We start from the raw sequence: 25,337 nt of genomic DNA on the forward strand, positions 1-25,337 counted from the left end.
GAAGCGCGCGTGCGCAGCGGCTGCGCGGTCTTGTGGGAGTTGCAGTCGGCGGGCGGGGGTGCCGCCTGCTCCCGTGAGGCCCCGCGCGCGGCGGCGTGACGGCGCCATGGAGGGCGGCTTCGGCTCGGACCTGGGGGGCGCGGGCGGCGGGAAGCTGGACCCGGGGCTCATCATGGAGCAGGTGAAGGTGCAGATCGCCGTGGCCAACGCGCAGGAGCTGCTGCAGGTGCGGGCCGGGCCGGGCCGGGCCGGGGGCGGCGCGGGGGTCGCGGGCGGCGGCTGAGGCCTCGGCGCGTGTCTCCGCAGAGGATGACGGACAAGTGTTTCCGCAAGTGCATCGGGAAGCCGGGGGGCTCGCTGGACAACTCGGAGCAGGTGAGGGGCGCGGGGGTCCCCGCGGGCTGTGGGGGTCCTGGGGTGTGGGGGTCATGGAGGTCATGGAGTGTGGGGGTCCTGGGGCTGTGCAGTGCAGGGTCCTGGGGTGTGGGGGTCCTGGGGCTGTGCAGTGCGGGGTCCTGGAATGTGGAGGTCCCCGTGGGGTGTGTGGGGTTCTGGGACTTTCACTGCGGGGTCCTTGCGGGATGGGGGGTCCCAGGCCCTGGACGCAGCTGAGTCGCCCTTCCCTCGTCCCCCACAGAAGTGCCTCGCCATGTGCATGGACCGCTACATGGACGCCTGGAACACCGTGTCGCGCGCCTACAACTCGCGGCTGCAGCGGGAGCGTGCCAACATGTGACCTCGGGGGGCTGGGGGCTCCCACCCTGCCTGGAGGGAGGGGCCAATAAAGGACCAGTGGAGAGGGAGCAACGTGCCCTGGTGTCCGGCCTGTTGGGCTGGGGAGGCAGCGCCCCGAGTGCCCGGGGTCGAACTCTGAGCTCCATGGGGTCGGAGCTGCGCCCCCGAGGGCTGCAGGCGGTGGTTGGGGACCCCCAGCTCCCTGCCGCATGCTGTGCCCCCTCGGACGCGTGCCAGGACACGGGTTCGGAGCCAGCGAGCTTGGAGTCGGGCAGTGTTTATTAAGGTGGCAGTTGGGGGACCCCGCGGCCTTCAGTCCTGGATGTTCTGCCCGATCCAGCCCCTCACAGCCGCCACGCGGGTGTAGACTCCAGGGAAGTGCGGTCGGCCACAGCCATAGCCCCAGCTGGTGACCCCAGTCAGCACCCACCGGCCAGAGGGCTCCCTGCAGGCCAGCGGACCCCCGGCGTCACCCTGGAGGGAAGCAGAGGCGAAACCGGGGCTAGCCGCACCCAGGGTGTGTGTGCCCCTCGGTGAGGCTACCCCCCGGGGGACTCACCGAGCAGCTGTCCACACCGCCCTGCGGGCTGCCGGCGCACAGCATGCGGCTGCTGATCTGCACCGGGTAGAAGCGACGGCAGCTGCGCTCGCTCAGGACACGCACGGCCGCTTGCTGCAGCTGCCGCGCCATGGAGCCTGCAGGGACACGCGGTGATGGTGGGGCACAGGCGGGGACGAGGCCCGGCACCCCCAGCTCCCCCACACTCCGCCGGCGCGCCCCTACCTCCCTCGCGCACCGAGCCCCATCCTGTGATGACGCAGCGTGCACCGTCGGGGGTTCCCGGCGCGGGCCCCGGCAGGCAGATGGGGCGCACCAGGCGGCTGCGGCGCACAGGCGTGGCAAGCTCCAGCAGCGCCACGTCGTAGTCGAGCGTGTAAAGGTTGTAGAAGGGGTGCTTGTAGATGCGCGCCACGTGCCCCAACTGGCCCTCAGCGCTGCCCAGGAACGGGGTGCCCAGGAATGCCGCCCACTGCTTGGGGTCCCCATAGCTGCGCGGGGAGATGGGGTGGGTTGTGAGGGGTTGGTGGCCTCTGAACCCGTGTACCCCATCGGAGCGTTGCACACTCCCCCGTGGGTTTGGTAGGGCAGGACTGGGAAAAAACTGACCCGTCGAAGCAGTGGGCAGCGGACAGCAGCCAGCGGTCAGCCACCAGCACGGCCCCGCAGCGGTGCTCCCGGCGCCGCAGCCACAGGCTCGCCTGCCAAGGCCATTCGCCGCGCCCCGCCGCGCTGCCGCCCACGATCCTGCTCAGCGGGGCCGCCGGGGCCAGGCCGCAGTCTGCGGGGGAGCCGGGCTGCGCGTCGGAGGGCGCCGGGGCTCCCCAACCCCGCCTTTCCTAATTAGGGGGCTCTTCGCCCCTGCGGGGGTCCTGCCAGCACCCCTGGGTCAGCCGTCCATGTCCCGTGACCTGCCCTCCCACAGTTCCTAAGGTGGGAAGGGGACTCTCCGTGGGTGGGGTCACCCTTGTCTGGCAAGTTGGGGTCTCCAGTGAGAACGTGACTCAGGTTCTGAGCCCGGGAGAGGCCTTGGGGATGCCCCATGGTGGGAACCCTTGCCCACGTCACCCCCTCCTGCCGCACCTGGCAGCTGGGGGTGCGTGGTCTTTGGGGGGCCTGGAGGGGGCGTCTGCGCCCAGCCTGGGGTGCTCCCAGCAGTCGTGGTGGCTGGGACAGGGTGGCTGGTGACCTCAGCGCGGGGTGGGCTGGTGCTGGGGGCCGGTGTCGGGGGGCTGGGGGTGGCCTGCGGGGAGACCATGGTCTCCAGGATCCAGCCCTTGAGCCGCGTGACGCGGGTGTAGACGCCTGGCTTCTTGGCCTGCGCACAGCCGATGCCCCAGCTCACGATGCCGGCCAGATAGAACACACCAGGTGTCTCCTCGCAGGCCAGTGGACCCCCTGAGTCCCCCTGGAATAGAGGGTAGCCCTGGGTGCCCTGGCCCTGCAGAGGAGAGGGGAGCCCTGTGTGTTCTGGGGGGAGGCTGCCCCCACACACCTGGCAGGAGTCCACACGACCCTCCAGGAAGCCGGCGCACAGCATGCGGTCAGTGAGGGAGAAATTATAGAGTGCGCTGCACGTCTTCTGGTCCACGATGCCCACCCACGCGCGCTGGAGCGCGTCCGGCTTGCTGGCTGCCGGGTGACCCTGAGCTCACGCCGGTGGTCCCCCCACCGCCCACAAGATTGCAGGAGCGCACCCGCCGGGCGGCGCGGGCCTCACCGTTGCCCTCCTGCGTGTTGCCCCAGCCCGAGATGACGCACTTGCGGCCCACGGGGAAGTCGTGGATGGCCAGCGGCAGGCACACGGGCTGCACGTGCGGGTTGAAGGCCAGGGGCCGCACCAGCTCCAGCAGAGCCAGGTCAAAGTCCAGCAGTCGCGGGTCGTACTGGGGGTGCGGCACCACGCGACGCAGTGCCACCTTCACGGGGCTGCCGCCCACGCCCAGCAGGGACGCCGAGCCCAGGTGGGCGCGCACCTGCTCCACCCTGGTGCTGCGAGAGATGCGCCTCAGCGCCCCCCACCCCGCCTGCACCAAGCACACAGCCAACCACCTCCCCCACCCCCACTCAGTACCCACCCAGCCAGCGGCGCCCAGTAGGGCAGGATTGGGCGGGGGGCGCTTACTGGTTGAAGCAGTGTGCTGCAGACAGCAGCCAGCGGTCGCCCACCACGGTGGCACCGCAGAAGTGCCGTGAGCCCTCCTTCAGGCTGGCCTGCCAGGGCACCTCCCCGGGCGCCGCCACCAGCCCACCCACGATGCGGGTGGGCTTCTCCATGGCCGGCCTGGCCCCGCATGCTGCAAGGAGACGAGGGCGTGCAGCCGCTCTGACACCCAGAATACCACCAGACCCTCACTAGCCCTGCCTGGGACACGACCCCTGCCTGCAGCGAGCTGGCAGCCCACAGCAAGCATCGGTTCAAGTCCCACCTGTTCCACTTCGCATCCAGCCCCTGCACCCCTGGGGAGTCCTGGATGGAACCCCTGGCCATGGCCATCGACGGAATGCCCCAGCAGGGGGACCATCTCCTGACGCCCCTATTTCCACACCCCCATCCCAGGCAGAGCCCCCAGCTCCTGCTGCAGGTGGCGAAGTGAGCCGGCCGCAGGCGCCCACCCCCACCCTCGCCTCCACTCCTGCTAACAGACATGCTCAACCATCTGAGCCCTGCACACCCGCCTGCCAGCAAGGTACCTGGTGGCTTAGGGGTGCCAACTGGGCCTGGGGGTGCTGCACTGGGGGCTGGCCTGGGCCTGTCCACCGTCGGGCTCTGGAGGGCGCTGGGTGGTGGGCGCAGGCTGCCCGAGGTCATCACCTCCATGATCCAGTCACGTAGCCTGGTGATGCGGGCATAGACCCCCGGGCGCCGGGCCTCCGCACAGCCTATGCCCCAGCTCACGATGCCCGCCAGGAAGAACCGGCCCGAGGGCTCCTCACACACCAGTGGGCCCCCCGAGTCCCCCTGGGGAGGGGCCACACCTCAGGGCAGGTGGGGGAGCCCTGCACCATGGCATCCCCCCCCACTGGTCCAGCCCTGGGGGGAGCAGACAGAACAGCTCCAGCAGAGGGGGGCCCAAAAAGCGGGCGTCTGCTCAGGGTCACATGAGGTTCCCCCACACCAGGCGCAGCCCCGGGCCCCAGCAGGACGCACAGGTGAAGCCTCCCCTATGGGCACAGGAGGGCAGTGGCAGTGCCTCCTACCCAGACTGGCCTGCGGCCACAGCCCATCACACCATGCCATCTACGTCCAAGGAGCGGGTGGGAGGCACCCAGGGGCAGCCCCAGGCTTGGCTCCTGCTGTGTCTGCAGCAATGGGGTGCCTGGCCAGGGGCGCACCTGACACGAGTCGACCTTGCCATCCAGGTAGCCGGCACACAGCATGCGGTCGGTGAGCGCGGGGCCATAGAGGCCGGCGCACAGACCCTGGTCCAGCAGCTCCACCGCGGCCTTCTGCAGCAGCTCGGGCTTCACCACTGCAGGGCGTTGGCAGCGTGAGGGCGGGGACCTTGGGCACCCCAAAGCCCAGCTCTCCCCAGAACTGCATTGAACCCATCTAAACTGGCCCATCTAAACTGCAAGGGTTCCATCACCCCCAATCCAGACTCCCAGCACCCCATCTCAGAACCAGCTCATGGTTCAGCCCTGTTCCCATCAGCTCTACCAGAGACCTAGAACCTGCCGCCCCTGGGGAACCTGAGGGGCCTGGGTTCAAGTCCCAGCTGCCCCACTTCCCATCCAGCTCCCTGCCTGTGGCCTGGGAAAGCAGTGGAGGAAGGCTCAAAGCCTTGGGAGCCTGCACCCGCATGTGGGAGACCCAGAGGAGGCTCCTGGCTCCACGTGGGGAGTGAACCAGCAGAGGGAAGATCTTTCTCTTTCTGTCTCTTTCCATCCCACTCCAGGCTCAGGGCAGCTGCTCACAGAAGTCCTCCTTCAGGTAGCCCCAGCCGGAGATGAGGCATTTTCTGCCAGGCGGGAAGACATGGGAGGCGGCCGGCAGGCATGCGGGCTGCACATAGCGGCCCAGGGGCAGCGGCCGGGCCAGCTCCAGCAGGGCCACGTCAAAATCAGCCGTGTCCGGGTTGTAACCAGGGTGCCGGATGATGCGGGCCACGCGGGCGCGCACGGTGCTGGGCTCCCAGCCGCTGAGCGAGGTGCAGCCCGCATGCGCCACCCACTCACGGGGGTCCTGGAACCTGCGGGTCAGGGAGAGGGGCTCAGAGACCTGGGGGAGAGAGAGCCTTCCCGGAGCAGCTGGGTGACTGTCCAGCCGCCACGAGCAGGGCTGCGCCAGGGATCGGAGTGGCCCCAGGACAGAAGCTTGACCAGCTGCCCCTGCCGGCCCTTTGGGGCTCTTTGAGCCAAGCTGACCCTGGGGACACCAGTGTCCCACATTCCTGGGTCCCTGCACCCGCGGGGGATACTCAGATGAAGCTCCTGCTCCCCAGGCTTAGGCTCAGCTCTGGCCTTTGTGGCCATTTAGGGAGTGAACCAGGAGATGGAAGATCTGCCTGTCCAGTGAGGTAACTTTTTTACAAGAATGCGTTCTGAGTGAACAACCAGCCAGGGAGGAGGGTGGGGTGTCTGCCGGGGGCCCAAGGGTGGGGAGCGTACTCGTTGAAGCAGTGGGCAGCGGACAGCAGCCAGCGCGCGCCCAGCACGGCAGCCCCACAGAAGTGCTCCTTGCTCTCGCGCAGGCTGACCTGCCAGGGGAACTCGCCCGGGGCCGCCTGCTCGCCACCCACGATGCGGCCGGCCGTCCTCCAGGCTGGCCGCCGGCCACACTCTGCAAGACACGGGGGGCTGGAGGGGCTGGAGGGGCTGGGGGTGAGGGTCCCCCGAGCCAGCCTGGAAACCCGGCGTCCCCTGAGCTGCCTGCCCCTCCAATGCCCCCGAGCCGCCTTGGAAACCTGGCACCCCCAAGGTGCCTGCCCCTCCGGTGCCCCCGAGCCGGCCTGGACACCCGGCGTCCCCCGAGCTGCCAGCCCCTCCAATGCCCCCCGAGCCGGCCTGGACACCACGTGGAGTCCCCCAAGCTGCCAGCCCCTCCAATGCCCCCAGAGCCGGCCTGGACACCCGGCGTCCCCCGAGCTGCCTGCCCCTCCCGGGTTCTCTGAGCTGCCAGCCCCTCTGGGCCCCCCAAGCTGACCACAGTGCGCCTCGTCCGAGCCGTCTGAGCAGTCCACGCGGTCGTCGCACTCGGGGTTCACCTTGGCCACGCACTGGCTATTGCGGCAGGAGAAGGAGCTCCCGGGACAGCGGCCTGCGGGCGGACGGAGCGGCCGTGAGGACCGAGGGCGCACGGCTTCCGGCCGCTCACTCCGCCGCTCGAGGGAAAACGCACAGTTAACAACAGAGGAACGAGGAGCGCACGCCGGGCAGCCAGGTGTCCACGGCCCGGCTCCCCTGGGGCGGGGCCATGACAGGACCACGCCCACCGCTGCAGGCCACGCCCACCCGCTCGGCCCCGCCCCCTGCCCTGCCCGTCCAGCTCTCGGGGGACACCGGCCCCTCTCCCGCTGACCGACCCCCCAGCCCTAGGACGATGACGACCACTCGGCCAACGCGCATCGACACGGCCTCACGGTCCACCCGCCCTGATCCCTCAGTGGCCAGGAAGTGGGCCGGTGGACAGGCGGACAGCAGGGCCAGGGAGCGGGCAGCAGGGTCAGGGCCATGGCTGAACCCACTCCAGCCGCTATGCCCTTGCTCCCCGGCTCTCCTCCTAGGAATCCACCCCACAGACGGCCTCTCCAGGGACCCAAGGGACAGGATCCCGGGCCACGCCCAGGCAGGGGCTCCCCCCACCCATGAGCACCTGCTGACCGCAGCCCCATCTCCCTGAGGGGCGACCCTGACCCTGATGGCCAGCCTCCAGGCAGGGAGGGTGAACAACACACCTGACTTCAAGTCGTTCTCGGTCCACACGCCCCCTGGGCGCCCTGTGGGGAAACACAGACCCGTGGTCACTGGGCCCCGCTAGGTCTATCCGGAGCCCGGAGCCCACAGGGCAGCCAGCTCCGACATGATGCCCATGGCCTGGCAGTGTCTATGAGGCCTCACTGGCACTGGACACAGCCATCCTTCCCCATGGCGAGGCCCTGAGCTGGTGCGATCCAGACCCAGCACTAACTCCTGGTGAGACACAGCAGTGGGGTCAGCTCCCTGCTGACGGGCACCCAGGGAGGCTGCCAGCCTAGCCCAGCCCTGCTTACCGGTGAGCTCGGCCGATAAGATGGTGCCGTAGGGGGACAGGGGGATGCCATGCTCCCGCAGCTGGGCCCGCACGCCCCGCTGCAGAAGCTGCTCCTCCAGGCCCAGGCTCAGTGGCCAGAGTGCCCGCAGCAGGAAGTGCAACTGGAAGTGGACCAGGACGCTCGAGTTCCCATCCCTATGGGGAGGAGAAAGAGGTACACCTCTCTGCCAGAATCTCCCGGACTCTCCCAGAACTTCTGGAATCCTCTAGAATCCCCCCACCCCCGCCCCAGCCAAGAATCTTCTAGAATCTCCCAGAGTCCCAGAATCCCCCCCACACACACACCAAACCTTCCAGAATATTCTAGATACAATCTCTCAAACCTTCTGCGATCTAACAGAATCTTCTAGATTGTACCAGAGCCTTCCGGAAGATCCCAGAAGCTCCCCAAGACCCCCTTGGCCCCTCCTCGGGAAGCGGCACTTACCCGTAACCCAGCACGGTGCAGCCCACACAGCTCTCCTCTAATTCTGTCTTCCGAAAGCTGCTGACAAACTGTGACGGGGAGCCACAGGGCACATGCTGAGGCCCCCACGCGGACCACGGTCCCCGAGCGCCTCCCCACGGGTCTGCCCCTACCAGTGCCTGCAGCACGGGCGTGAGCGCCCGGGAATAGGCCGAGGTCTCATGCCACAGGCTGCTGGCGAAGCGCAGGCCACGCAGCTCGGCCGTGTGCTCCACGCGGACGCCCTGAGCAGAGAGCAAGGCTGTGGGAGGGAGAGAGAGTGAGCGAGTCCCCGCATGGCTCATGCCAGCTGCACCTGCACCCAGGGGGCGGGTACCATCTGCTCTCTCCAGCTCCCCACTGAAGGCCCCACGGCTGTATCCAACAGGGACCCATGTAAAAAACTCCCGGATGCTACAGGTACTCGTCCACCAGCCCCTGGCTCTTCCTCACCCAGGCTGGAGCCCAGGTTCTCACGCACCCTGTCAACGCCTCCCTCAGGTGTGTGTGGATGGTGAGACAGACACACACAGGCTCACACAGACTCACATAGACACACACTGGTTCATACCATCCATTGCATTGAAGCTACGGCCACCAGGGGGGCCTCACTCAAACACACCAGGTGGCCATGAGATGATCTAAATTAAAACTTCAAGAAACTTTTCCTTTAAAATGTTATCAGGGACTGGTGCAGTGGCACAGCAACTTAAGCCTCTACCTGCAGTGCTGGGATCTCATGGAGGTGCCGGTTCGAGTCCCGGCTGCTCCACTTCCCATCCAGCTCCCTGCTTGTGGCCTGGGAAAGCAGTGGAGGACAGCCCAAAGCCTTGGGAGCCTGCACCCGTGTGGGAGACCCGGAAGAGGTTATTTTTTAAAGGCGACTTGAACACAGGCATCTTAGCTGGCATCTTTACCGGCTGGGCTAGCACCATCCAGGCCCTGCACCCCCCAGGCCCAGTGCCTGCCCCTCCAAGGCCCCAGGCCAGCAGCCCCAGCCTCTCTCCACACCCACTGGGACTTCATGCGTCCGGCGTCTCTGTCTCCGTGGACACCCCTGCCCCTGTAAGCCCAGCCACCTACCCCACGACCACTTACCCAGAAGCACTCCCAGAGCAAGTGTGACCACGCAGGTGGCCAGCGCCACCGGGGCAGCCACACGGCTGCAGGCGGCAGCAGGGGTGGTCGTGGCTTCCTTGGGTCGGGTGGGAGCCGTGGTGGCTAGCCCCATGGCGAGGGTCACACGGGCAGGACCTGGAGACTGCCATGCAGGGACACGGAACAAGGTAAGGGGAGGGCCGCGGTGGAAGGTGGCCGGAGCGTGGCTGCTGGCTGGGCAGGTGCCAGCCAGAGCTGGGACACGGCCACCCCACACTGCTCACACTTACTCGTGGCTCTCAGGGAAGTGATTCCTCCCTGCTCTCCACATGGCCACACCTGGGGATGTGCGTGTGGCTGTCACGACTGGGGGGGGGGTGGCGCGCGCGGGATGCCACCCATGATAGAGAAGGCTCAAAGCCAGCATCACCTGAGCTGAGCCCAAGGGACCTGGGCCACCCGCTATCCGGTAGTGCTGGTGTGATAGCGGCATGGGAGTGGCCAGCCTGGTCCCCAACACTAGAGACATCCACATGGAGGCTCAGGACTGTGGCACAGCGGGCAAAGCCACTGTCCGCTGCACTGCGATCCCATGTGGGTGCCGGTTAGTGTCCCAGCTGCTCCACTTCCTATCCAGCTCCCTGTTTGTGACCTGGGAAAGCAGTCCAGGATGGCCCAAAGCCTTGGGGTCCTGCACCTGCATGGGAGACCCAAAGCTTCTGCCTTGGCTCTGCCCAGCTCCAAGTCATTGAGGTCCGCCAGGGAGTGAGCCAACCAGAGCAGGTACAGGCAGGGGCCACGTAGGTAGGCGCCCACCCCTTCCTGCTCCCGCATGACCCCGTGGGCTGGCCAAGGTGCCCGCTGGACCAGCTCCAACATTCCTTGAGGCAATGCCACTGCGGCCATTCCAACAAAGGATGCCAGCCCAGCCTCGGTACCCGGAGCTCAGGATCCAAGCTGACGGCCTCACACACACACACACCCCCTCCCCTCAGTGCTGGCTGCCTGTCATCGCCACGCTCGCTTCCCAGAGGCCCTGTTCCTCAGGTTTCCCTGGCCCAGCCCACACGGTGGACAGCCCAGCCCTGCTCCAGCACAGCATCGGGGCCCAGCTCCCCACTCAGAAATCCGTTGAGGAAAAAAAAAAGAGTCAGCAAGATGACCCAAGAATGCTGGCGGCACTGGCAGCCACCTGCCACGCCACACACCTGGGTGGCTGCCACCAGGCGCTTGCAGGGGTAGGTGAGGGCCAGGGGCCGTATCAGTGAACGCCCGAGGCCCGAGACGACCCTGCGGCTGTGCCAGAGCACTGTGCCCTGACTCGACCCCACAGGCGCCTCTGCTGGGGCCCCAGCTCCCCCACGTCGCTGCCAGAAGGGCTGTGCACACGGGAGCAGGTGCAGGCTGCTGGTGTGCAGGGCGGGAGGGGACGTCGTGCGAGAAGGGATGAGCTGATGCACAGACGGCCGTGAGATGGAATGAGCTGACTGTGCAGCACTGGGGCCGGTCACCCCACCCGCCCCCAGTCCTGCCAGCCAGGTGCCACCAGTCACAGGATTCTGCCCCTGCTCGCCCACTGGGACTGGCGCGCTGGACACCAGGCTGCACTGCACAGGGTCTCCTCCAAGCCTACCAGGCCCAAGCCTGGCAATCTCAGAGCCCACCCTTGCACGCCTGCGCAGTGAGCGGTCTGAGAGGTTGCCCCTGACCCATGCAGGCCCCCAGGTCACTGAGCAGATGCCCACTGCTTGGGCCCACGAAGCCCACAGTGGGGGCAGGTTCATTCTCACACGCTCCTGGCAGGGAAGGCAGGGGTGGGGGCTGCCCAGCACCCCCAGAGGGACAAAGGACTGGCGAGTGACCTCAAAGCAGCCCACCAGGCTGCTGCCAAGCAGGGGGCCTGCAGGGCAAGAGGCTCAGAACCAAGGCCCAGGCCAGCCTTTATCTCTCTCTCCCTCTCTGCCTTTGTCTCTGTCTCTCCCTCTCCCTTCCTCTCTCTGCCTTTGTCTCTCTCTCCTTCCCTCTCTGTCTCCCTCCTTCTCTCTCTCCCTCTCTCTCTCTTTCCCTCCCTCTCTCTCCTTCCCTCTCTCTCTCTCTCTCTCTCTCTCTCTCCCTCTCTCTCTCCCAGGCCCCCCTCCCCAGGGAACACATCACTCCACAAGGCCAGAGAAACCCAACCGTTCCCGGGCTGCCGTCAGGCTTTGCTCTATGAACTTTTTGTTTGGTCTTCGTGGGAAGAGGACATGACTGCGTCTGTGGGGCCCTGCCACCCCATATCCGTGGACACCCACAAAGTCAAGGGGTCCTGGCAGGGTGAGGGGGCTTCTGGGGGTGGGGGGCGCTTTATAACCCCAATCCCACAGTCCTGGGAGCCTGGCATGGGGCCAGGTAGGGGGAGCCACATTTGAAAAAAGACCCGGAGCCTGCACCCCCAGTGCCCCCCAGCCCGGCTTACACCCACACCTTTGATCTCAGGGACCCTCACCCACCAGGCACATCAGAGGGAGAGTGGGCGATGTCCCGGGAAAGCCTGGGACCTAGGGCCTGGCGGGACCCCTTCGCTGCCTTGGGCCAGGATGCTGGCTGCCCCCCCAAATCCCCAGCTAGGGGGGCCAGGCAGGGGTGGCTGTGGTCACACCCCAGCACCCGGCAGCAGCAGGCATGGCCACGCATGACCCCTACAGTCTCACCCCCGACCCAGTGGGGCCGATCGGCTGTGGTGTGAGACTCACTGACCCACAGGACACACACCCACATCTGAGGGAGTCCAGTGTCCCACCCAGGACCTCACCCACACCCCAACCCCAGGGAGACACCCGGGGGGGCCCACTCCCTCCCTCCACAGGCCCCTGTGCTCCAGGCAAGGCCCCCTACTTCCCCACAGTCGGCTAGGAGAACCTGGGCCACAGGACCCCCAGCTCTGCTTCCGTGGTGGTAAGTCCACACTGCCCACTGCCTCCATCTACACCATCCACCTCTGTCCACACTCCCCGCCTCTGTCCACACTGCCCACCTCCCTCGGTCCACACTGCCTCCCTCGGTCCACACTGCCTGCCTCCATCCACACTGCCCGCCTCTGCCCACACAGCTCCGGCTCCCGGCGAAGGGCAGGGCGCGGGGCGACCCCGACTCACTGAGCTCCAGGGGACGGGGCTGCAGCACCAGCACACTGACCCGCTGGAGCTGAAGTCCATCCAGGGAGGGAGGGGACACGGGGCGGGGACTGGGCGTGGCGACCCGTGCGTGGGCGTGGCGACCCTGCGTGGGCGGGGCGTCCCTAGGAGGGCGGGGCTTCGTCTGCCCAGTGCGTGCGGGATGGGCCTGGTCTTTCTAGAACCGCCTTTTCCTGTGATGGATTTTGAATCCCGCATCCCGGCTGCGGCTGGGTGCAGGCCCCGTGCGCCGTGGGGAGGGACCTCAGCGCCCCGGGCCAGCGGCTATGCGGGACCCCCCAGGGCCTAGAGAGCCTGATGTCCACTGCGCTGGCCCTCCTGCTTAGGTCACCTGGCGTTTGCAGAGGACTTGGGGGCAGCCCTTTCCTCAGAGAGCAGCCCCCTCCAGTCCCTCGAGTGGAGGTGATGACCTGAGTGAACCGCGAGCTGCCAAGCGGCCCCCCAGACCTGTCCTTGGTCAGCAGGCTGAGGCCCCAGCACAGAGCCTGTGTGGGAGACACACCTGATGGGCCCCTGGTTCCCTGGGAAGCCTGGCACCTGGTGTGGAGTGACATGGAGGGGTGGCACATGGCACGGGGTGACATGAAGGCCACATGGTGTGGGGTGACATGGGGGGATGGCACCTGGCATGGAGTAACATGGAGGGGTACATAGCGTGGGGTGATGTAGGGGCTGGCACAGCCATGGCAGGGTGGCCAGTGCCACATGCATTCATGGGCTCCCACACTGAGCGAGCTCACCTCAGGCAGGGCCAGCTGCTGGTCTCCCACAAGGACCTCACCCCTCACAAATGCTAGCCTGGAGCCTGCAGTCCTGGTCCCCCTGCCTCCTGGACCTTGAGGGGGTCCCACGCAGGCTGGGGTGACACCCCCCAGGCCCTGTGGGGGTCCCCGAAGGCCAGGCTGACCCCCCCCCCGCCCCAGCACAGGAGCCCAGGCGCCCAGGCATGAATATGAAAAGCTGCGTTTAATTGTCAGATCTAACAGAGGCAAACATACAAATGCCCGGTGAGGGGCAAAGTCCCCACACCTACACGGGAACCCCTGCTCTCCCACGGGTGTAGAAAATGGCTTGGATTAAGGCGCAGTCTCTCATCCTGGCATCCACGGGGCGGCCGCCTGGGGCTGGAGGACAGGACAGTTCTTCCAGGTGTCTGGGGCTGCTGTTTCCTGGTGAGCAGCCCACGTAGACGGACAGGGGGGTGTATGGAAATGTCTCTCACCTTGACCTTGGCAGCCGTGAATGACGGAGGGGACTGCTGCACCTGTCAGCTCCACTGCAGTTTCCGTCTCCTGGGCCCCGAGGGCTGCCAGTGAGGTAGAGGGGTCGATGCCCGCCAGGCACCCAGGAACTCCTGGGCCGTGGCCAGGGCCACGCAGCCTGCGGGTGGGGCAGCAGGGCGGCAGGCAGCAAGGACAAGCCATGCGGATGGCAGGTGTGGGGTGAAGGCGGGGCCGGGGTCCCTCCACACTGCAGGCAGGACCGAGTGGATGGAACCTACATCACCAGTTTTCGCCATGATGGTTTTATTAAACCTGGGTGGCGGCTGGCATTCCTAGGCCCCAGGGCTCAGCCTGGCTTTGTCTGCAACCCTCCCCAACCAAGGGAGGCAGCTGGCACCCTTGGGCCTCCCAGCCCTGGGTCCAGCAGTGCAGCTAGCTGAAGGGGATCAGCTCCACAGCCCCTCCAGCTCTGGCTTGCAGGTGCCTCAGGGAGGCAGCTAGCCCCGGGGCCTGGTGCCAAGGGCCAGGAGAGGGTGGCCTGGCGGAGTCAGCTGTGCCAGCTGTGCCAGGGGCTTTGACCCAGCAGGAGCCAGGAGCGGCTGCAGGGGAGGGGGAGGGGGCAGGAACGGCGGAGCTGGAGCCTGGGACCTGGCCAGGGTCGTGAGCACCATGTGGGGAGGGGGCGGCCCGGCGCAGGTCTTGGTCCAGGGGATGGTTGGGGTGTCAGGACTCCTCCTTCTCAGCGTGGCCGGCCGCTCTAGGCCGAGGTGCTGGAGAGGGCTGTGGGGCTGGTCGGCGCCTGGTCCCCAGCTGTGGAGGGGCTGGGGCTGCAGGTGGGGGCACAGTCGGGCTCCTGGGCAGGGCTCCCTGCCCCAGGCTCCTCAGGCTGCGAGGTGGGCAGGGCAAGGCCGTCGGGGTCTTCCCGTGGAGGCAGAGGGGAGGTGGGGCCATCCGGGTCCTTGCGTGGCTGGGGACTCTCGGCGGGGCTGGGGGCCCATGGAGTCTGAGGTAGATCCTTCTGCAGGGGCGGGCAGAGTCTCTGTGAGCCAGGGACACAGGCAGAAAGATAGCCCGACCCTATGGCTGCATGGCTGCAGCCAAGGCCAGCCCCTGTGTGGGCAGCTCCGGCCTGGAATGTCTCCCACCCGTAGGATTAGGTGGCTGGGCTAGAGCATTCCAGAAGGGGGCTAGTTCGAATCCTGGCTGTCCCACTTCCGATTCAGCTCCCTGCTAATGGCCTGGGATGGTAGCGGGGGACAGCCTGAGTGCTCATGTGGGAGACCCAGATGGAGCTCCTGGCCCCCACCCAGGGCCTGCCATTGGGGGAGCGAGCCAGCAGATGGAAGACCTCTGCCTTTCCCTCCAGCCCTATAATCCTGCCCTTCAGAAGAAAGAACACGGTGCTCACGCTGGTGGCACTGTGGGCCCGGAGGCGGGCAGGTGCTGGGCACATGCGGCCCAGGAACCTTGGCGCCCAACACCGACGTCAGCTCATCTGGCCTGGAAGCAGATGTGGTGGCGGCCATGGCTGATGGACTGCACCTCCAGGACATGGGGCCTCTGGCTGCCACACCCCAAGGGCCCCAGTGCCTGGGAGTGCCACCCCGGGAAGCTCTGCCCCTTGAGGGGATCGGGTGAGGGCCAGACCAAGTGTCAATGCCCCTAGCCAGCTGTGGCGGGGTGCTGTGTCCCTATGAGGCCAGGTGGCCCGAGCTCGTGATCACCCCAGAACAGACTGCGAAGAGCCACCCTAGGGCAGGTTGGGCCAGCTCCCCCACCCCTGGCCAGGGGTATCCTGGGCCCCTCCCCACAGGGATGCCAGCTGGGGCAGCGTGACAGAGGGTGCAACTGGAGCCTGCAGGCCTGGGGACCCACCCTGGCAGTCAAAGCAAACCGGTATTCACCGCAAAGCCGCTGCCAGTCCAGAAGGCACCCAGCTCGCGGCGCCACAGCGCCAGGACGCAGCTCGTCCCCAGCGTGCAGGGCACGAGGTAGAGCAGGGCGGGCTGGCCCCGCCGCATTAGTGCCAGCGCCACGAACGTCACCAGAAGGCCCACGCCGTAGGCTGCAGAGACAGGGCGTTCTGGGGCAGGGTTGATGGGGCAGAATGGGCACACGGGGGCAGGGGCTGGGAGAGCGGGCACAGGGCAGGAGAAGTGGCACACAGGGCAGGGTGAGGGGGAGCGAGCATGCAGGGTGGGGTGAGGTGCCCCACAGCCGGCTCCTGGGGGAGGGCTGGGCATCTCTGTAAACGGTTGCTCAACGGCATAGGCTCCAGGAACAGGGGGAGATTTTGGTGACAGAAGGCGACAGACAAGGCCCAGGTAAGCATGGCGTGGGGACCCACCGATGGTGCATGCCACAAAGTAGACGCGCGACGACTGCACCTGGATGTCGAACCTGTGACAGTAAGCGACCAGCAGCCCTACGGGGAGACAGGCAGGCAGGCACTGCTGGCACTGGGCGCGGTCAACAGAGCCCACATCTGGTCCTGCCAGCCACACAGCAAGGCACCTGGGGTGAAGGCAGGACCAGCAGCGGCCTGCAAGGCGTGACCCTGACAGTGCCCAGGCAGCGGCCCCTCCACCCGTGGCTCTGACCACAACCCTGACCTCAGAGGGCGGGCCCGGGGCTCTGCCTGAGTGACTGCTCTGCGCGACACCGCACAGCCCCCGCACCTGGCACCAGGATGTCTCCGAAACCCAGGAGAGAGAAGGGCCGGTCACACAAGGCCAGCGGCGAGGAGTTCAGCCGGGGCACCTTCAGGACCATGGGCAGCTGTGGGGACAGCAGGCCAAGTTCCTGAGCCTCCCCCTGCCGCCGCCACCCCCGCCCGCCCAGCCAGGATACACACCTTCTCGTGGGTGGCTGAGTCTGTGGGTCCCGTAGCCACTTCTACCATAATGCTGTTCCCACTCTGCATACAAGACGACATCGGGGCATGGGGACGGGTGCGCACGCAGGGCAGGGGGGATGAGGGCTGTGGGGTGGGGCTTGGGGCAGGACCACGTGTGGTGAGCACCCACCTTGGTCAGGAAGGGTGTGATGAAGACAAAGAAGACGTCGTAGAGGAAGAGCACGAGCAACAGGAGCGTGCAAGACTGCGGGCAGGGCGGCAGTGCGGGTCAGGGGCGGGGCCTGAGGAGCTGGGCGGGGCCAGGGTCCTGGGGTACCAGGGGCGGGGCCAGAGGAGCTGGGCGGGGCCTGGAGGAGCTGGGCGGGGCCAGGGTCCTGGGGTACCAGGGGCGGGGCCAGGGGCGGGGCCTGGAGGAGCTGGAAGGGGGCAGGTCCTGGGGTGCCAGGGGCGGGGCCTGGGAGGCACTGGGCAGGGCCCGGGGTCCAGGAGCGGGGCAGCCACTGGCCGGCAGCGTCCAGGTGCCTCACCTTGAACGTGTGCAGGCGGATGGTCCTCAGCATGTACAGGCAGAAGGCGATGCCCAGGGCGTCCTGCAGCACCCAGGCCCACCTGGGAGGGGAGGCCGCATCACGCGCAGGCGCTGGGAGACACTCAGCCACCCCCAGGGACAAGGTGCACACAGGTAGGGTAGGGTCGGGGGCAGGGGTGAGCCCCTCACGGACAGTGTCAGGGGAGCCCAAGCCACACCCAGCACGGTCCCCAATGGCATGGGGGCAGGGGTGAGCTCCCCAGGTCCAGGAAAAGTCCCTCACAAGACAGTGCAGGGCTGAGATAGCACAGACCAGCATGGTCCCCGCCCCGTCCCCCGGTGTGGGGCAGGGACCCAGCTTCTCCTGCACCCCAAGTTGTTGCCTAAGACTGACGAAATGGACCCTGAACCCAGCCTGGTTCCAAGGGAACCAAGCACAGACAGGCAGGGCTTCCAACGATGGCTCTCCTGGTCACGCGGGTCCCTGGGGCAGCCCCCGGCACGCCCCACGGCCACAGCCCATTCCGCCACGGACCCGGAGGGCTCAGATGTTTCCACACATTTCTCTGCCGGCCAAACCTGTCGAGGCAGCTGAGGGCACTTGGCCACCATGGGAGAAGCCCCAGATGGTGCGGGTGATAGCAGCAGGGAGCGGGCAGGGCCCGGGGTGTCCTCTGCCATGGCGCCAGGCATGTCGGCCCAAGGGGGAGGCTGGTTGGAGGCACCGCTGCCCGTGACTGCAGTGGGCCAGGATCAGGTGTCGACCCACGGGGGCGGGGTGGGGACTACAGGCCAGACAGCGCTCCCAGGCTGTCGAGGCCGGGGGATTGCCATCGCGGCTCACATGACAACAGGTGAGTGGTGGCTCAGGGTGAACCCAGGACACAGCAGCCCTGCCGGAAGCAGGCAAGGACATGTGGGGGAGGGGGCACTCACTGGTCCTCGTTGCGGAAGATGCCCCACACCACGCTGACGGACACACAGAACGCGGCCAGTAGCAGCATGCGGGCCTGCGGGCGCTTGCGCAGGTATGGGAGGCTGTTGTCGGGGACCCTGTGGGGGCCCACCATCAGCCACCACCTCCCCATTCACAGGTGTGGGGTGCTGGCTGGGAGGCCGGGCTGGGGGACCCCACCTGCACGTGCAGCAGGGCAGCCTCCGCACGAGGGGTGCCAGGCAGCTGTAGAGCCCAGTGGAGGAGGCCAGGCAGAAGATGCCAATGACGACGTACACTGCAGGGGGGAAGCCGCGCTGGGGGGCAGGCAGGGCTGCAGCCTGCCCAGCCAGCCCCCTAAGAGAGCACCCCCACCCTGCCCCACCAGTCAGCACCCCAGCCCCAGCACGCACCCAGCTGGTTGGCACCCTTAGTCGGCACTCCGGCCCCCACACATACCCCGCCCCACTTGCACCCAGCTGGTCAGCACCCCAGCCCCTGCATGCACCTGTCCCCGCATGCACCCCCTGGCTGGCCCCCTGTCGCCCCATGCGCACCCCGCCCCTGCACGCACCCAGCTGGTCAGCACCCCAGCCCCTGCATACACCTGTCCTCGCATGCACACCCTGGTTGGCCCCCGGTCCCCCTGCACACACCCCGCCCCACTTGCGCCTAGCTGGTCAGCACTCCGGCCCCTGCATGCACCTGTCCCCACATGCACCCCCTGGTTGGCCCCCTGTCCCCCCGCGCACACCCCGCCCCTGCACGCACCCAGCTGGTCGGCACCCCTAGTTGGCACTCTGGCCCCCCCACACACCCTGCCCCACTTGCACCCAGCTGGTTGGCACCCCGGCCCCTGCATGCACCTGTCCCCGCATGCACCTCCTGGTTGGCCCCCTGTACCTCTGCGTGCACCCGGCCCCTGCACACAGCCAGCTGGTCGGCACCCCGGCCCCTGCATGCACCTGTCCCCGCATGCACCTCCTGGTTGGACCCTGTCCCCCCGCGCGCACCCCGCCCCTGCACGCACCCAGCTGGTCGTAGAAGTAGTAGAGCAGCACCAGCATGGTGCAGCACGTGACCACGAACACGCAGATCATGACTGGCGTCACGTCCACCACCGTGTCCTCCTGCTTGTCCAGCCCCTCATCACGCTTCTGCTTCAGATACCTTCTGGGAGCCGACACAAGTGGGGAGTCCACGGGGAGGGCCCCACGGGGGGCACGAGGCCAGGTATACACTTGTCCCTGGCAGGGCTCATGCTCGTGCCTTCGGGGTGGCCAGCGACTGTGGGGAACTCTAGGGGCCAGCTGTGCGGGTGCCACCGTGCCCAGGCCAGGCCACCCAGCAGCTCTCCCCACAGCATGCCCCCACAGCCCTGAGGGAGGGCACGTGGGCAAGGGCTCCAGGGGACCTCTGTGGACCTTCCATGACTGGGGGGCAGCCCTTGGGCGGGAACCCTACCCACCTCGCACGTACGCGAGCGCACGCACACACACACACACACGCACAGACACACATACAAACATACATACGCACAGACACACAGACACAGACACAGCAGAGCGCTCTGACCTCTTCACGTCCCGACTCCCTGCCCAGTAGCCCCCGAGGGCAACGGTGCCTACAGCCATGATGAAGATGATGACCAGGTTGTAGTCCAGCACGGGCTCCTTGGGGGCGTAGAGCGCCGCCCTCGCGGCGTGCCCAAAGCGCTGCGGAGAAGAGGCAGAGCTACCACGGGGCCACAAGGCCTGACGGGAAAGGCCCATCTCCCCCACCCTGCCCACCACCTGCCACAGCACCCCTGGGAGAGCCCCCTCCCAGCGTACCCGGAAAATGTCCAGCACGTCCCTGTGACTGAGCAGGGCCACGGGGATGCCAATCTCTTCGTATTGTGTCTTGTTGCCACCAGGGGGCACCTGGGACAGGAGAGGTGAGTCAGGTTCCCCATCCAGTACAGGCCAGCAGGCACGCAGTGCCCCCACTCAGAGCAGGCTGGCAGGCACACAGTGCCCTCACCTGCCAGGCCACCCGCTCTGCACAAGGTGCAACCAATGCCCATGGGGCAGGGGGCTCGGCACTGGTTCCTCACCCCGCTGCAGGGCAGGCCGCACCAGGACCAGCTCCAAGAGCCCACAGCTCTCACCCAGGGCCACTTTGGCCCACCCAGCTGCTCAGACCCCCCCCCCACCATGTGCCCACGGGTCCGCACCAGCTTCTCCCGGCTCACGATGAGCAGGCCTTGCGCCCCGCTGCCCTGGGCCAGCCTCACTTTCTCATAGAAGGTGCAGTTCCCGCGGGCCACCAGGGCGAGCTGGTTGCTGAAGCCATCAGCTGGCAGGTCTGCAGGCGAGCAGAGCAGCGAGCTGGTCCAGTCGTGCAGCCGCAGGAGGGACTGCGGGAGGACGCGCCCTGCGTGAGTCCTGTGGGTGCCCCAGCCAACACCCCACCCATCTGGGGGGCCCAGGCTGCGGGGCTGGAGGGGGCACCCCGATACCACGAGCAGAGGAAGTGTCGAGTACACGCACACACACACACAACTACACACAAATGGGGCACACCTCGCCAGCACACGTGTGCGCACAGCAGGCCTTGCACACACACACACACAGGCACACGTGTCCTCATTTGCATAAAGAGGAAGTGAATACACCACATGGAGTTGGGGCCGTCAGGGCCGGGCGTACTCACCGCCTTGCTGAGGTCATGGGGCAGCGGTGCCCACTGCGGATTGTAGAGGACGCAGTAATCCTTGCCCTGCAGCACCTCTGTCTCCGACACCACGCGCACCATCCCGTACTCCCCGGCCACCTGCACGCAAACGGACGGGCACACGCTGTGCCACGGGCGTACACCCCAAGCCATCGGGGCCTAAACCTGTCCTGGGGTCAGGGATCCAGCAAGGAGAAGGACGCTGAGGAGCCACTGGGTACCCCGCCAGGGACACACTCTCACGTGAGACCTCAGGTACTAATGCGGACACAGTGGTCGGAGACCTGTCCACAGCCTGAGAGGACACCCGAGGTTGGGGTGAGGCCCTCTCAGGTGCCCCGAGATGGCGGGACAGAAAGTGGGCCCACAAGGGGCTAGAGTGTCACCCTGGCAGCCGCACCCGAGGCCAGCCAAGGTAAAGTCCCGAGGCGCAGCCAGCAGGACAGCATGGCCCCTGTCCCGCTTGCAGCAGGGCCCGTGGGGACCCAGCAGGCGACCCTGAGCACCAGGTAGCAGGCCCCCTGCACCCTACACCCACAGCTGCCTGATCCCCGCCACGGGCCCCAGGATGAGCTCTGCGCCTCAGGAAGCCATGTATACCTCACGGCAGCCACGCGTGGGCCAGAGGCCAGTGGGCACCTACTTTGAAGGCCTCACACTCCCCAAAGCCACACCTGAACTCGGACACAGACCCTGCTGTGACCCCAAGCAGGATTTCACCCAGGACACCTGGGAACCCGACACCTGTGGCAGACACCCCAGCGGGGACAGTACCAGACCTGACATCTGCAGGCCCACCTGTGGCTGCACGGGGCACGCAGACCACTCAGGATCATGACCTGGGCTCCATAAGACACATATACAACTCCAACAAGAGCTGGCTCACTCCATGTCATATACCCATACACACACACGTGAACCGCCTCAGCCCACAACACACACGTGAACCACCTCAACCTACACACACACGTGAACTGCCTCAGCCCACATGACACACACGTGAACTGCCTCAGCCCACATGACACACACGTGAGCCACCTCAGTCCACATGACACAAACCCACACCCACACATGAGACGCCTCAGCCCACACACGTGGACCTGCCTCGCACCCAGGTGACAGGGCCCAGCAGCTCTGGCACCGCCCTGGTGGGAAGAGGGCTGGCTTTATTCACGGCCCTGGGAGTGACAGGGAAGCCAGGGGGGCTCACAGGGCCCCGGGCCCCAGTGCTTTGCGGGGACAGAGGACTGGAGGAAGTCCCCAAGGCTGAGTAGTTCTCGTTCAGGTCCCTCCTGCAGAGACCAGGGATCTGTCGCCAGACCAGCCCTCCTGCTTATCAATACAGCTTTATTGGAACCCGAGCGTCTCCTCCTGCTGGGCCAGTACTTAGGGCTCCCTCAGAGGGGCAGGGGTGGGGGGCAAGGGCAGCTGTCTGCCAGCCCAGCCTCAGGGGCTCCACGGGTGGGAAATGGACATCTTCCCACTCCGCTCCTGGGATCCCATGTGGGCACCAGTTCGTGTCCCATCCAGCTCCCTGCCTGTGGCCTGGGAAAGCAGTGGAGGATGGCCCAAAGCCTTGGGATCCTGCACCTGCGTGGGAGACCCGGAAGAGGCTCCTGGGTCCTAGCTTCGGATCGGCTCAGCTCTGGCCGATGCGGCCACTTGGGGAGTGGGTGGGAGATGTGTCTCCTCTATATAAATCTACCTTCCAAATAAAATCAAGTCCTTATAAAACAAAATAAAGTACGACAGCTGCGGGTGGCAGCACGGGCATGGGACAGCTGTGGGATCAGGGTTCCGATTTGCCGGGCACCGCACCCCGTGCCCAGGATAAGGGCCATCGGCCAGCTGAGGGTCCCCTCCCAGTACTCCAGCCCCAGGGCCCTGGGTTCTTCCCTGCTAGCCCTGGCCAGCCTGCAGCACCCCAACCTCTCCCATGGCCCCCCAGGTCACTGCCAGCTGGCTTCCGGAGCTCTCTCAACCCCACCCCCTTGTCCACGCTGGGATGCCCCATGGGACGGGGCAGTGCCCGTTTGACAACCGCAGCTGGGGAGGATGGTGGTAGGCTGCAAAAGGGGACCCCGTCTACGTTGCCAACCCCCTCGGGCCAGGAGGAAGAGCGGGTATGCAGGGGCAGCCTGGGCCGGCGGACCCTGGCCAGCCATGACCCCATTCAAGGCGCTCCCCGGCCACCCGCCTCCAGCCAAGGTCACGGGCGTCCCCTAGGGCCGCGCCCCCCGGCCCACAAGCCTGGGGTGTCCAGGAGCTCCATGTCCACTCTGCCCGGGGCCCCAGGACTGGGGAGGACACCCTGGGACAGGCGGCGGGGGACGAGGACGCCGGGGGGACGCGAGGGACGGGGGGTCTCCCCGGGACAGCGCCCCCTCTGTCCCGCTGCTCCTAAGGGCGGGTCCGGGGGGCCGTGGGCGCGGGGAGCAGGTTGTCCGGCCCGGTGCAGCCTCACCTGGGCCGCCCAGAGCAGCGCGGCCACCGCGAGCCGCGCCAGCGCCGCCATGTCGGCCGGTCCAACCGCCGCCGGCGCGAGATGTTTCCCGGGGCGCCGCGCTGCGCCTGCGCGCCGCCGGCGGCTGACGGGCGGGTGACGGGGAGCGGCCAGGCGCGCGCAGGCGCAGCGCGGTGCGACGCGGGAAGATGGCGGTGAGCGCACGCGCGCGCGGCGGGCCGAATTGGGGCGCACGAGGGGGGCGGCCCGGCTTCCTCATGCTCGCGGCTCTCCCCGCAGGACAAGGAGAAGAAGAAGAAGGAGAGCATCTTGGACTTGTCCAAATACATCGATAAGACCATCCGCGTGAAGTTCCAGGGGGGCCGCGAGGGTGAGCCGCCGCGGACCGCGAGGGCAACGGGGCTCGGGGCAGCGGGGTCCCGGGGAGAACGCGGGCGAACGCGGGGCGACCCCTGAGCAGGCCCCGGGCCGGCCGCCCTGCCTAGCACCCCACTCCCGGGCGCTGCGGGGCAGGGTGCGTGGCCACACGACAGGGGCGCCCCGAGTTAGGGTGCTGTCCAGGAGGGAACGCAGTCTCCACGCTGGGAATCCGGGCGCCCACACACCCCAGGCGGGGTCCCCAGCTCAGGCAGGGTGCACACTGTGCATGGGGGTCAGGGTGCCCGTGGGTCCACAGGTGGGGTTTACACTGTGCGTGGGGGTCAGGGTGCCCGTGGGTCCACAGGCGGGGTGCCCGCTGTGCATGGGGTCAGGGTGCCCATGGGTCCACAGGCAGGGTGCACACTGTGCATGGGGGTCAGGGTGCCCGTGGGTCCACAGGCGGGGTGCCCGCTGTGCATGGGGTCAGGGTGCCTGTGGGTCCATAGGTGGGGTGCATGCTGTGCAAGCGAGTCAGGGTGCCCATGGGTCCCCAGGCAGGGTGCCCCCAGCTCAAGGAGGGTGCCCGTGGGTCCCCAGGCAGGCTGCCCCCAGCGGGGACTGGTTGCTGATCCCTCTTTCCAACCCTGTGCCCACAGCCAGCGGGGTCCTGAAGGGCTTCGACCCGCTGCTGAACCTGGTGCTGGACGGCACCATTGAGCACATGCGAGGTGAGCTGCACCCATCCCACCCTGCCCCATGTGGACCGGCACTGCTCTCCTCGAGAAGGTGGAGCTGATGGGCAGCGACCACAGTGAGGGGAGGCATGCGGGGATGCGGTGGGGGGGCGTCCAGCACTGCCTCAGCCTCCACCCCCTCTCGCCCCATCAGATCCGGATGACCAGTACAAGCTAACGGAGGACACACGGCAGCTGGGCCTGGTAGTGTGCCGGGGCACCTCGGTGGTGCTCATCTGTCCGCAGGACGGCATGGAGGCCATCCCCAATCCCTTCGTCCAGCAGCAGGACACCTAGTCCGCCCCACTGCCCGCCCCAGCCTCCCAGTAAACCCACAGCCCCGCCGCCTGGCCTGGCTCTCACTTTGTCAGTCTGCGACACCTGCTGAGGACTCCTGGGACACCTTCCCCGATAGGGTGCTGCTGGAGGACAGGGTGGGCGGGGGCTGGAGGGCCACCCTGGCTCATCCCCGGATCCCGGGACAGGGTACGTGGGGGCAAAAGGACCGCCCCGGCTCATCTCCGGCTGGATGAGCCCACAGGGTGGGCGGGGGGCTGGAGGGCCACCCTGGCTCCTGGGACAGGGCAGGTGGGGACTGGAGGGCCACCCTGGCTCTTGGGCAGAGGGGTAGGGTCTGGCCATGTGAGAGGCCACCGGCCCCTGGAGAAACCGAAGCCACAGGCTTCCAGAGCTTTGCTGGGCTTAGCACAGAGACCTGCTAAGGTCCTGGCCCTGGGAGTCTCGGCTCACCGTCAGAGCCTCACGCTGCTGACTGGGCTTCCTGCGTCAGTTGCTCCTCAGGATTAGGACAGGGGGCTCTGTCTCCCGGAAAGGCACAGGGCTGCCCGGGGTAGACCCCTGACCCCGGGGAAATAGTGGGGAGCATGCCGGAAGGGGTTCTGCACAGCTGGACCCCTGCTAGCAGCACCTGTGCTGGCCACCGGGTCCCTCCAGCCCCAGACATGAATGACTCCTTGCTGTGGGAAGGCTTGGCCCCATGGTGAGGGGCAGAGGCTGGCCAAGGAACCCGGGTTGCCCAGGGCTGGGGACAGCATGGAGCCAGGGACCGTTCTCAGATGAACCCAGTGTGTGCACCCAAGGTTCTGATCCGGCCCCACAGGGGAAACCAGGTCCAGGGGTTGGGGATGGGAGGAGAGGTTTTAATATTTCATATTTGCTTTTAATATTCCATTGTGAGTTTTAATATTTTAGAAGGAGCCAGAGAACTGGAACCAGAAAAAGATGTTGGGGGGTGGGG

The 25,337-nt window shown here is 67.0% G+C and overlaps 4 protein-coding genes across 6 annotated transcripts; 2 read left to right on the top strand and 2 right to left on the bottom strand.

The window, feature by feature from the left end:
• Positions 1–73: 73 nt before the first annotated feature.
• Positions 74–803, top strand: TIMM13 (translocase of inner mitochondrial membrane 13). Its single transcript, XM_040990312.1, has 3 exons — positions 74–226; positions 307–375; positions 638–803. Exons 1-3 carry the CDS (start codon positions 107–109, stop codon positions 734–736), a joined length of 288 nt encoding a protein of 95 aa, XP_040846246.1. The 5' UTR covers positions 74–106; the 3' UTR covers positions 737–803.
• Positions 804–1,047: 244 nt separating this feature from the next.
• TMPRSS9 (transmembrane serine protease 9) lies at positions 1,048–9,223 on the bottom strand. Its single transcript, XM_040990204.1, has 18 exons — positions 9,091–9,223; positions 8,127–8,254; positions 7,975–8,042; positions 7,507–7,682; positions 7,192–7,233; positions 6,441–6,554; positions 5,906–6,077; positions 5,213–5,487; positions 4,631–4,767; positions 3,929–4,256; positions 3,420–3,591; positions 3,015–3,286; positions 2,790–2,926; positions 2,378–2,702; positions 1,904–2,075; positions 1,520–1,785; positions 1,295–1,431; positions 1,048–1,209 (listed from the first exon to the last, which is right to left on the bottom strand). Exons 1-18 carry the CDS (start codon positions 9,221–9,223, stop codon positions 1,048–1,050), a joined length of 3,216 nt encoding a protein of 1,071 aa, XP_040846138.1.
• Positions 9,224–13,223: 4,000 nt separating this feature from the next.
• SPPL2B (signal peptide peptidase like 2B) lies at positions 13,224–23,045 on the bottom strand. Of its 3 annotated transcripts, none has more exons than XM_040990526.1 (15): positions 22,986–23,045; positions 20,501–20,620; positions 20,022–20,204; positions 19,639–19,728; positions 19,382–19,521; positions 18,837–18,976; positions 18,008–18,104; positions 17,809–17,925; positions 16,871–16,952; positions 16,513–16,587; positions 16,341–16,403; positions 16,165–16,264; positions 15,834–15,911; positions 15,391–15,551; positions 13,224–14,504 (listed from the first exon to the last, which is right to left on the bottom strand). In XM_040990526.1, the coding sequence occupies exons 1-15, from the start codon at positions 23,034–23,036 to the stop codon at positions 14,244–14,246; spliced, it is 1,758 nt and encodes a 585-aa protein (XP_040846460.1). In that variant the 5' UTR covers positions 23,037–23,045; the 3' UTR covers positions 13,224–14,243. The 3 variants fall into 3 exon arrangements, with proteins under 3 accessions (XP_040846460.1, XP_040846459.1, XP_040846458.1); XM_040990525.1 differs by having other exon boundaries at positions 18,837–18,979; XM_040990524.1 differs by lacking the exon at positions 22,986–23,045 and having other exon boundaries at positions 18,837–18,979; positions 20,501–22,053.
• A 102-nt stretch (positions 23,046–23,147) lies between these two features.
• On the top strand, positions 23,148–24,423 carry LSM7 (LSM7 homolog, U6 small nuclear RNA and mRNA degradation associated). The gene is made up of 4 exons (XM_040990313.1): positions 23,148–23,179; positions 23,265–23,355; positions 24,002–24,073; positions 24,234–24,423. Exons 1-4 carry the CDS (start codon positions 23,174–23,176, stop codon positions 24,374–24,376), a joined length of 312 nt encoding a protein of 103 aa, XP_040846247.1. The 5' UTR covers positions 23,148–23,173; the 3' UTR covers positions 24,377–24,423.
• The last annotated feature ends 914 nt before the right edge of the window (positions 24,424–25,337 follow it).

This window comes from Ochotona curzoniae, unplaced genomic scaffold (assembly GCF_017591425.1).
Source record: "Ochotona curzoniae isolate NIBS_2020 unplaced genomic scaffold, NIBS_Ocur_1.0 contig_605, whole genome shotgun sequence".
Classification (NCBI taxonomy): Eukaryota; Metazoa; Chordata; class Mammalia; order Lagomorpha; family Ochotonidae; genus Ochotona; species Ochotona curzoniae.

Bases quoted from the DNA above. Each gene is read 5' to 3' on its own strand.
- SPPL2B (XM_040990524.1), bottom strand. From the start codon at position 20,674: ATGGCTTGGGGTGTACGCCCGTGGCACAGCGTGTGCCCGTCCGTTTGC. The intron at 19,522-19,638 runs GTACGCTGGGAG...TCTTCTCCGCAG, and splicing joins ACGTGCTGGACATTTTCCGG to CGCTTTGGGCACGCCGCGAG. The intron at 18,105-18,836 runs GTGCGTGCAGGG...TCCCCCCTGCAG, and splicing joins CTACTTCTACGACCAGCTGG to TGTACGTCGTCATTGGCATC.
- TIMM13 (XM_040990312.1), top strand. From the start codon at position 107: ATGGAGGGCGGCTTCGGCTCGGACCTGGGGGGCGCGGGCGGCGGGAAG. The intron at 227-306 runs GTGCGGGCCGGG...GTGTCTCCGCAG, and splicing joins ACGCGCAGGAGCTGCTGCAG to AGGATGACGGACAAGTGTTT. The intron at 376-637 runs GTGAGGGGCGCG...CGTCCCCCACAG, and splicing joins CGCTGGACAACTCGGAGCAG to AAGTGCCTCGCCATGTGCAT.
- TMPRSS9 (XM_040990204.1), bottom strand. From the start codon at position 9,223: ATGGGGCTAGCCACCACGGCTCCCACCCGACCCAAGGAAGCCACGACC. The intron at 7,234-7,506 runs GTAAGCAGGGCT...GTTTCCCCACAG, and splicing joins CTTATCGGCCGAGCTCACCG to GGCGCCCAGGGGGCGTGTGG. The intron at 2,076-2,377 runs GTGCGGCAGGAG...GCTCCCCCGCAG, and splicing joins CACGCACCCCCAGCTGCCAG to ACTGCGGCCTGGCCCCGGCG.
- LSM7 (XM_040990313.1), top strand. The intron at 23,356-24,001 runs GTGAGCCGCCGC...CTGTGCCCACAG, and splicing joins GTTCCAGGGGGGCCGCGAGG to CCAGCGGGGTCCTGAAGGGC. The intron at 24,074-24,233 runs GTGAGCTGCACC...TCGCCCCATCAG, and splicing joins CACCATTGAGCACATGCGAG to ATCCGGATGACCAGTACAAG.